Here is a 10810-nt window from a genome sequence, read left to right as displayed (position 1 = left end):
CATTGTGCAGTTACAAGCGATCTTAATTAAACAATTGTGAATCCTCACCAACTGACCAAAGATCCATTTGTCGAATCCACGTACACCGCACCCAGTGGTTGATTGCCGCACGTCTTGAATCCACAAGTCCTCCAATATACTTCCAGAATCCACTAGAAAAAAGTTTCAAGTAGTAAGAACAATGATTGAAAAAGAACACTTGGAGTTTATGTAGAAAGGTTCATGATCACCGAATCATGTGTAACTCCAAGAGGTAAGAACCAGTCACTGTTAGACATTACTCGGTATTGGAGACAAAGGTAAACACTAATGTCTTCAGTGGTCTTGAAAAGCTTAGCAAAGCCGCATAAATAGACTGCTTGAAGAAACCCTTTGAAACATTGCTGCATTTCCATATTGCCAGACAATCACTTCCATATTGTCACCCACGAATTCTGCATTTCCTTTTCTAATATAGCATACGCACGAAATCCTTTATGCAAAATGATTTCCTTCCAAACTAATTCCCTTAACTCACTCTCCCTATCAATTACATAATACAACTGATATCCTTTCCATAAAACAGGTGCTCTAGAAAATAAGATACAACTTAATTAACGGGATACAAATCAAACGGAATTTTTTTCATGAGATTTGCCAAAATATGGACCTTACAGTTTCCACTAAAAAGGATAGACGATTTCTCAACAGTAAAAGTATAGAAAGGGTAGAATGGTCATTGACAGAGAAAGACTGTGGAAAGAACCATTAGAAAAATCCCAAAGGTGACAGCTGCTGCAACTACGAAACTTTTGCATTGACAAAAGAGAAGTTGCATTTTCCACTTGACCAAAAAAAAAAAAAGACAAAAGAGAAAGTTGCATTGGAATACGAGAAATGGAATGCTTATCGTTGGCCCTATGGGCGGATGATAGAAGAACCATTTTTAAAGTACCCCTTTCATTCCAAAATAAATTACCATTTGGACGTTTTTTTACCGTCTCAAATATGATGTCTATTTTGAAAAGTCAAAGGGTTATATTTCAGCTTTGCCTATCTCTAACTAATTAAGATAGACTGTTGATTTTGTCACTTTCTTTTTTGTTAATGTCACTTTTCTGCAAGAGTATTTTTGGTGTAAAAATACATTTATAAGAGAGTGACAATAACAAAAAAAAGAGTGGCAAAATCATTTCCCTTAAGATATATATATATATATATATATATCATGAGGGGGCGGAAGCACAGACACAGTAGGGAAGAACAAGAGAATCAGAGTATGATTAATTGAATGTGTGATTCGGTGCCAAACTGTGCTATGTGAGTCAGATTACTTAAAAGGGAAAATGGGAGTACTGTTGATAACCAGATCAAAGCTAGAAGAGGAAAGGAAAACACTGCAGATGACTAGTATGCAGTACTGTATGTGACTACTATGCTAGAATTGGGAAAAGATGAAAGAAAGCACTAACATGGAAAGAAAGCACTAGTCATTATAATGGCATATAATATTCCATTATGGAAAATTCAATCGTGCAATTTTAAACTAGTAGTGTGAACACACCAATATTTTATTTATAATTGTTCAAATAGTGGGAACATGAATGATTACAATGTAGTATTATATTGTTATATGTATATGCATATGTTTTCATAAATAATCTCAAATGGAAAACATACCAATTGCTATGTATATTAATCAAAGTAAGAAAATACTTACTTACTCTGTTTGATTTCAATTGCTGAATTAGGAAAGATACATGATTGAAGGTTTTACAAGTAGTTTACTGGGTAGGGAAGCTGGAGTATACACAAACTCAGCTCTGACTAGGGTGATTACTAAAGAAGCAGAGCTTCTTGAAAATAGTGACTTCTCTCTCTAAACTAAACTTCACTTCACTCTCTAACTTCACTTGTTTACTACATCATTCTCAATTCCTTTTATAGAGTAAGGATTTGAGATTTACAATTGCTGTGTGACTCAACCATGTGATTAAAGTAGGTAACTTTTCCCTTTCAGTGGAGATGTGACTAAAGCAGGTTCTGGCTGTCTTTTGAAGATGCTGACTGTCTCCACTTTCGGTGCTGAAATGACCAAAAGTTGGATTTTACTGTTCTTCAAAAGCAGGAAAAACTTGTTTTTCTGTAGTGCTGACTATCATGAAGATTGGAAATAGTGCTTGCTGTCATGATAATGTTTCAGACTAGTGGCCAAATGGGTCCTGAGCATCCTGGAAAGCTAATCCATATGGATTTTTGTGGGATGTTGCCGTGGCTGATTCTTCTGAGAAATTATCATCCTCTTCTTGACTAGCTTGGGCTATTAGCTGCTAGGCTAACATTAATAATTGTGAGCACTTGGTTTTTGACTTGGATTTTGAAGGTCGAGAAGAACTTGGTGTTGGGCTTCCAAGCCTGATAGTGGAAAATGTAGGTGAGCTTGGTTGTGGAAGAACTGCTACCTGGTTACTTGGTTGAATTTGTGCAACCTAAATTGGAACTTTGACTGGAGTTGGAACCTTGACTGGGAACTCTTCTTTGACTTGGTCAATGATCCGTTGATACTTGTATGAATCCCACCATTTAACCAGTAGTGTGAACACACCAATCGTGCAATTGTAAACTAGTAGTGTGAACACACCAAATATTTTATTTATAATTGTTAAAATAGTGGGAACATGAATGATTACAATGTAGTATTATATTGTTATATGTATATGCATATGTTTTCATAAATAATCTCAACGGAAAACATACCAAATGCTATGTATATTAATCAAAGTAAGAAAATACTTACTTATTCTGTTTGATTTCAATTGCTGAATCAGGAACGATACATGATTGAAGGTTTTACAAGTAGTTTACTGGATAGGAAAGCTGGAGTATACACAAACTCAGCTCTTGACTAGGGTGATTACTAAAGGAGCAGAGCTTCTTGAAAATACTGACCTCTCTCTCTCTCTCTCTCTCTCTCTCTCTCTCTCTCTCTCTCTCTCTCTATATATATATATATATATATATATCGGGGCGGTTCCGGGGACACTTAAAAAAATCCCCCCAAGTTTCCGATCGAATTTTGATGATCTGGGCCGCTCAATGTAATCAGAACGTAATTTTAAGGGTGCCCGCGATAAATCAGCAAAAAAAAAGACCGAGAAGAACTTCATCCGAGCAGTTTTGTATTGAACTTAATTGAATGGTCCAATAAAAAACTGCTCAAATCAAGCACTTTCCGGTTAGTTTTTTTGCCAGTTTATCGCGAGCACCCTTAAAATCACGTTTTGAACACATTGAGTAGCTCGGATCATCAAAATTTTCTTCTTGTGGTGAATGAAAGTAAGTGTGAATATATAGGTCAAGACATACACAAGTAAATATATAGGCAACTGAATATATAGGCGCTACTGTCGAATTTGCAACGGGCTTTTCAACCAATGGTGCAATTAATTTTTTACCAACTTCAGAAGGACTTTTGAACCGCAATTAATTTTTTTCCAACTTCAGACTGCCAACAGTTGCAACTTTCAACCATTGCAACTTCCAACCTTCAACCGTTGCAATTAATTTGTTATTTATTTATTTAAGTAATAATATTTATACTCTGTATCTTTTTCCTTTTTTATTTATTTAAAATTATTTTAGTGTTCCGATTTTCAATTCGGTTCAATCGGTGGAAAGATCTTGTTTTTTTTTTCATTTTATCTTAAATGGTCATAATGAATTTTTGGCCCTTTAGAATCAAATATCTCTTAGGGCTTATCAATGAGAGTCCTAGAGTCAAAATTTAATTATGGCCATTTAGGATAAAATGATTAGGAAACTAAAATCTTTCTACCAGTTCAAGCGGATTTAAATTTGGAACACTTAATTTTTTTAACATTTTTAAACAGTTTATATATTAACTTCCAACTTTCTAACATTTTCATTCCAACTTTCAACCATTTTCATTCCAACTTTCAACGGTACAATTAATTTTGTAACCTTTTCGGAAAAAAATACCGAGAACCTATTTTTTGTTATTTTTTTATTTAACTAATAATATTTATACTCTGTATCTTTTTCTTTTTTTATTTTTTTAAAATTATTTTAGTGTTCCGATTTTCAATCCGGTTCAATCGGTGGAAAGATCTTGTTTTTTTTTTTCATTTTATCTTAAATGGTCATAATGAATTTTTGGCCCTTTAGAATCAAATATCTCTTAGGGCTTATCAACGAGAGTCCTAGAGTCAAAATTTAATTATGGCCATTTAGGATAAAATGATCAGGAAACTAAAATCTTTCCACCGGTTCAAGCGGATTTAAATTTGGAACACTTAATTTTTTTAACATTTTTAAACAGTTTATATATTAACTTCCAACTTTCTAACATTTTCATTCCAACTTTCAACCATTTTCATTCCAACTTTCAACGGTACAATTAATTTTGTAACCTTTTCGGAAAAAAATACCGAGAACCTATTTTTTGTTATTTTTTTATTTAACTAATAATATTTATACTCTGTATCCTTTTCCTTTTTTATTTTTTAAAAATTATTTTAGTGTTCCGATTTTCAATCCGGTTCAATCGGTGGAAAGATCTTGTGTTTTTTTTCATTTTATCTTAAATGGTCATAATGAATTTTTGGCCTTTTAGAATCAAATATCTCTTAGAGCTTATCAACGAGAGTCCTAGAGTCAAAATTTAATTATGGCCATTTAGGATAAAATGATCAGGAAACTAAAATCTTTCTACCGGTTCAAGCGGATTTAAATTTGGAACACTTAATTTTTTAACTATATTTTTTAATATATAAACTATCTAAAAATGTTTAAAAAATTAAGTGTTCCAAATTTCAATCTGTTTAAACCGGTGGAAAGATTTCAGTTTTCTGCTCATTTTATCCTAAATGGTCATAATTAAACTACGTAAAAACGGATTGAAATTTGGAACATATTTTTCAACCTCTTTAGATAGTTTAGACTACGTAAAAAATATAATTTTTTCGTTTTATATTATTTTAACATCAATATTAGGCTTGTTTGATAGATTTCGTTGAGTAGATTTCAAAAATATAAATTTATTAAAAAAATACGTGAAAAACAAATTATTAATATTTAAAATTTTATAACAGAAAAATCAAATATAAGAAAGTGCTGGGATGGAGGGAGGGACGGATGGAGAGAGAGGGGGGGTAAAAAGGGAAAGGAGGGCAGTGTCAGTGGGGGGTGGTCTGACACCGGGGGGGGCGATTAGTAGTTTGCTTAATTGGTTCACATTTTATTTTATCTCATTTTTGTATCTACACGTTTCTCAATACATTTTTCTCTCTATCTCTCTTCACTCATTACTAACTTTAAAAATGCAAATCAAACAAGGTCATTTGTCTTATTTTATTCACTTTTATGTCTAACAAAAGTTGTCTCCGTGAAAAAATAACGGCGAGGTTGGCTTTCCGGTGATTTGTGCGACGGTGTTGATTTGTGCGGCGGTGTTGATTGAAGTGGTGGGGTTTAGGGGTTGGTTTGGGTGAGCTGGTCCTTGGTTGGACCGGGTTAGGGTGTTTTGAGCTTTAATCTGTTTTATTTGGGTGTTGGGTTGAGCTGTATTGTTTTATTTGTCTTGAACCCTTGTAAACCTTTGGGTGTTTTGGGCTTTGCCCTTGTAATGTATCATCCAACTTTTTGTTGGATCCCCATCTCCTTATCCCCGTTTTTAATAAAATTTCACCTTTTGCCGATAAAAAAAAAAAATGCGTCCCATTTGTCATGTAGTAGAGCATATTATACCAACACATTGGTGACACGTCATATGGTACCTAAAATGTGGTACTCAAAGATGCCCAACATTATTTACAGAAGGTTCCGTAAATAAGTTTTACTAAGGTGAATCTCGACCGTTCAAAAATATTTTGAACGGTGCAAATTCACCCCGCTGTAAACATCTTATTCACAACCCACTCAATAAGAGAGAGACTCCGCTATGAATTGTAATCACTCATTTTGAATGATGGGAGTAGGTAGCAACCGCCAGACTTGCCATCTGCCATTCCCCAACCGAATAAATCCACCTTGGCTCTTCCCATAGACACCATTAAAAACAGCTGAATACTATCATATTCCCTGACCCACTTCTCTTTACCTTCCAATGGAAAACCAAACTCCCCATATAGCTCTTCTACCAAGTCCAGGCATGGGCCACCTCATCCCCTTCATCCAACTCGCCAAACGCCTCCTCCACCACCACCACATCTCCTCCACCATCACCATCCCCTCCTCCGGACCACCTTCGAATACCCAAACTACCCTCCTCCAATCCCTCCCCGAACCCATCAGCCACATCCTCCTACCACCAGTTCTAGACTTACCCAAGAACATCAGCAACGAGTCCCGAATCACCCTCACCGTAATCCGCTCTCTCCCCTCCCTCAGGGGCACTTTGGACACTTTACTCCAAACCACCAGATTGGCTGCTCTTGTTGTCGACCCATTCTGCCTGTCTGCCTTCGACGTGGCTCGGGAACTTGGGGTCAAGCCCTACCTGTTTTTCACTGCGGGGGCCATGACGCTGTCGTTTTGCCTTCTCTTGCCTAAACTTGATAAGATGGTGACGTGTGAATATAGAGATTTAACTGACCCGTTTGTGCTCCCGGGTTGTGTTCCGGTTCACGGTCGGGATCTCTTGGACCCGGTTCAGGACCGGTCCAGTGACGCGTACAAACGGGTGAAAGCTAACACGGAGCGGTTTGCTTCGGCAGAGGGAATAATTCTGAATAGCTTTTTGGATTTGGAAGAGGGAGCGATAAAAGCATTGGAAAAGGAGGAGCCGGGTAAGCCTCCGGTTTACTCGATCGGACCGCTGGTTCAAACCGGTTCAAGTTACGAGTCAGATCGACCCGAGTGTCTGAAGTGGTTAGATAGTCAACCGGACGGGTCAGTTTTATTCATCTCGTTTGGAAGTGGTGGCACACTTTCTCATGCTCAGATTAATGAGCTTGCACTAGGATTGGAAATGAGTGGCCACAAATTTTTGTGGGTTGTGAGAACTCCAAATGAGAAGTCAGCAGATGCGGCATATTTTAGTGACCAAGGCCAAAATGACCCTTTGAGTTTCTTACCAAATGGGTTTTTGGAAAGGACCAAAGGAATGGGCCTGGTGATGCCATCCTGGGCACCCCAAATCGAGGTCTTGAGCCACGGCTCCACGGGCGGGTTCTTGACCCATTGTGGTTGGAATTCGATACTGGAGAGCACGGTCCATGGCGTGCCTCTGATTGCTTGGCCGCTTTACGCAGAGCAGAAGATGAATGCAGTAATGTTGACGGAAGGAGTAAACGTGGCCTTGAGACCAAAAGTTAACGAAAATGGCATAGTGGGTAGAGAAGAAATCGCAAGAGTTGTGAAGGATTTGATGGAGGGAGACGATGGGACGAAGGTTCGACTCCGGATGCAGGGGCTGAAGCATGCCGGTGCCAAGGTTCTGAGTGAAGACGGATCTTCTTCAAAGTCACTATCCAAACTTAGCATTTCGTTTGAAGAATAACAGGAATATTTAGGCTTATGTCTGGTAGCACTTTCACTTTCTGTTTTCTGTTTTCTTTTTCAGAATTTTCAAAAACTGGACATGGAAATATGTATGTATGTCTATTTTCATTTGCAAAAAGAGAGAATGACTTTCAAAATTTTTGAAAATTGGAGAAGTAGCAAAATTGAGCTTCCACAATTTCTAAAAGCAAAAACCGGCTGCCAAATCTTCCGCTACAGTGCCCGGAGCATTTTACCCACGCAAGACGCAGGTTCAAGTCTTGCCCAGAGCAAAAACCGACTTCCACTCTCACTCTCTCTCTCTCTCTCTCTGTGACTTTCTCCAACTCCACGCTAGACGCCAGTGCTATCTCGATCTTGATCGACCCCGCTTTAGCTTCTAGAAAAGATTACACAAGAGTCTTCAAAACCCAAAAAGTTCAATCAAAACAAAGGACGAAGTAATGGGGATTTCCAAGCAAAATCAAGTAGATGAAGACCCAAACTTCTACTATGGAGAGAGAGAGAGAGAGAGAGAGAGAGAGAGAGAGAGAGAGAGCCAACCTTTGATGTTGTCGAAGAGACTCAATCTAGCTTTACAATTTCAATTTCTGTAAAAGCAATCTAAGAGGGGGGAAGAGGGGAGCAGAAATGGACAAGAGAAATGGAGGAGGAAGAAAAATGTCACACCCCACCCCGGGCCAGCACTCAAATGAGCCCAAACCGACGTAAGGGTGCAACATCAACCACCAACCCATTTCTATAACTCAAGTTCTAGCAATTAAGTTAACCAACAGCCATTTTATTGATAACGCAAAACTTAACGTTCTTACAAACACAGCGGAAGTCTTAAGAAAGCATTAAACTATACAATAAACCAAATATAAATATAGGCTGCACTACATCCCTATCTACAAAATTTTGCCAAACTAGTCCAGCCTTCCCGACATGCTACCCTAAGCAAGCGTACAATCCCACGACGATCAGCCGTGGATATCTACGCCTGCAAAACTGGATTCCAAAATGGAATCCAGGAGTGTTTATGAGACATGGAAGCAATTCCATATTCAAAGGTACAGCTAAAAGATATTCTCAACTTGTAACAGTTTATCGAGAAATAAAAAGTAACACCAGACAAGCAGCCAATAATTTAAGGCATAAGCCTTTTGGCATTAAGCCAATCACCAGGCACACAGCCAATAGTTTAAGGCATAAAGCCAATCACCGGGCACACAGCCAATAATTTAAGGCATTAAAGCCTTTTGGCATAAAGCCAATCACCGAGCACTAAGCCAACAATCAAGTTCAATTCAATATAGAACATCTATGAATCAAACACTCACCTCGTACTCCAAAAGAAAGTACAACTATGGTTTCGGTGCTCCTTGATTCACCGACTCGTCACCTATCCACAAGCCAAACATTTTAGTATAGAAATACTTTTAAGGCTTTAACAAATGCATTAACAATATCCTGCCTCAGTTCGACAATACAATACGTCTAATTTAGTCAAATTTGGTGTCCAACTCTTATTTTCTGCAATTATAAACACCTATCGCTGTTCTTTAAAACATGTTTACAGTAATACAATAACTCCAGCTACCAATACACAATTACAGCACCTATACTTCATATTTTTCAACTTCCAAAACAGTTCCAGCACGTTCCAAAAACAGTTTTAGCATGTAGCACATGTTTCCTACACTTTCAACAATTCTATGTTGAAAATACCAAAATTCAGCCAGACAATCTATTGTATTTTGGCCATACTTTTCTATAGGTTCAAAAGAGTACTACAAGACCACCACCACTAGCAAGAAGACTTTTAGTACATCAATCTAGATATAAAATTTGCTCAAATTGGACTCCGGAAGACTAAGATATGCTCAATTGAAATTACATAACAAGAAACACGAAATTACGATTTCAACAGGACAGTCTACGATCGAAAGCTCATTAAAAATCACATACTCAATCTTTTCCAATTCCAACACTAAAACATCACCAATTGATCAATGTTTAAGACTCATGAAAACCCATAGTCATTAAGCATATTCAACTATGATAAAATTGATGAACAGCACAGCTCCAAAAGCTGCCAAGAATTCCAGAATCTCTAAAACCTGAACTTTAATTCAAAAACTGCTATAATCTAGAAAGAGTCACGGCACAACCCATACATATTCAGAAAGATATACGAGTCTAGTTTTGGAATCAAGAAACGGTGTGTAAAACCGATACCCGAGCAAGAAGTTATGCCCGTTTTTCCAACACGTGTCTGTGCTGTCTGCACAGACGCGATTCAGACACCAGTTCAGTCCACGAATTTTGTAGGCCAAAACACTTCGATTTATTTTCTGAAAATTTAACACGATGCAATAGACTCACAGATGAACCTTCAGGATTTTTTTCAAGAATTTAGAAGATTTTTAGGTAACTTGAATAAATTCGTCAAAATCAGGACAGTTTCAACTTGGTTCAACACAGTTATGCATATTCATAATATACCACGAATTTTCAGAAATTAAACCCAATTCCAACCTCAAAAACCCTTCTCCCATGAATTCAATTCAGCTCTAACTAGATGCCAGGTAGGGAATTGAACAACAAAATCATAAATTCAAGTAAAGAAGATCATGAATTACCTTACAAAGTTTCCAATTCAACCTAGCTCTCACTTCCCCTTTCTCTTCTCCTTCTTCCACAGTCTCTCTCCCTCTCTCTCTCTCTCTCTCTCTATAACGTAGAAGACTTCCCTGGATCGGTTTCTTTTTTTTTTTTTTTTAAAGAAACACACACACACAACACATCAGCACACACACGGAACTCATGCACAATTTCTAAAGAAAATTACAATTTAGTCCTTTAAGTTATTAAATATAATATTTAAACACCTCAATTAAAACAGGATGTTACAAAAAACGAACCAGAAAAAGAACGGGAGAGAGAGAGAGAGAGAGAGAGAGGAGAGAATCTCCAAACCCACAAGCTACATGTGACCCCCTCCACCACATTATCTAGCATCTCAGCTGTCTATTTCGTGTTTGAACAGCTCAGATTTGGAAAGAAAAAAAGGAGAGAGAAAGTGTTGGGGTGAAAGGAGAGAGAGGGTTTCAATCCCAGCCGTTCAAAAGTGTATCGGACGGCTTGAATGCGCCAAGCGGATATCACGTAGGATATACCCGCTCGGCACTGAAAAATCTCCCATCTATCCCAGCCGTTCAAAAGTGTATCGGACGGCTTGAATGCGCCAAGCGGATATCACGTAGGATATACCCGCTCGGCACTGAAAAATCTCCCATCTATCTATGCACATGTCCCTGTTTTTGGC

General features: G+C 37.7%; 1 protein-coding gene and 1 long non-coding RNA gene across 2 annotated transcripts; one reads left to right on the top strand and one right to left on the bottom strand.

Moving 5' to 3' along the window:
- The first annotated feature begins 5956 nt into the window (after positions 1 to 5956).
- LOC131325365 (hydroquinone glucosyltransferase-like) lies at positions 5957 to 7647 on the top strand. Its single transcript, XM_058357588.1, has one exon. The coding sequence runs from the start codon at positions 6104 to 6106 to the stop codon at positions 7496 to 7498; it is 1395 nt and encodes a 464-aa protein (XP_058213571.1). The 5' UTR covers positions 5957 to 6103; the 3' UTR covers positions 7499 to 7647.
- A 618-nt stretch (positions 7648 to 8265) lies between these two features.
- Positions 8266 to 10363, bottom strand: LOC131325372 (uncharacterized). Its single transcript, XR_009199674.1, has 3 exons — positions 10125 to 10363; positions 8823 to 8884; positions 8266 to 8490 (listed from the first exon to the last, which is right to left on the bottom strand). It is a non-coding gene; the product is annotated as an uncharacterized LOC131325372 (long non-coding RNA).
- Positions 10364 to 10810: the final 447 nt, after the last annotated feature.

The sequence above is a fragment of the Rhododendron vialii genome, chromosome 1a (assembly GCF_030253575.1).
Source record: "Rhododendron vialii isolate Sample 1 chromosome 1a, ASM3025357v1".
Lineage (NCBI taxonomy): Eukaryota > Viridiplantae > Streptophyta > Magnoliopsida > Ericales > Ericaceae > Rhododendron > Rhododendron vialii.
The sequence above is the reverse complement of the archived record's forward strand: the minus strand, read 5'-3'. Positions and strand labels throughout refer to the sequence as shown.

Excerpts from the sequence above, each read along its gene's own strand:
- LOC131325365 (XM_058357588.1), top strand. The coding sequence starts at position 6,104 with ATGGAAAACCAAACTCCCCATATAGCTCTTCTACCAAGTCCAGGCATG.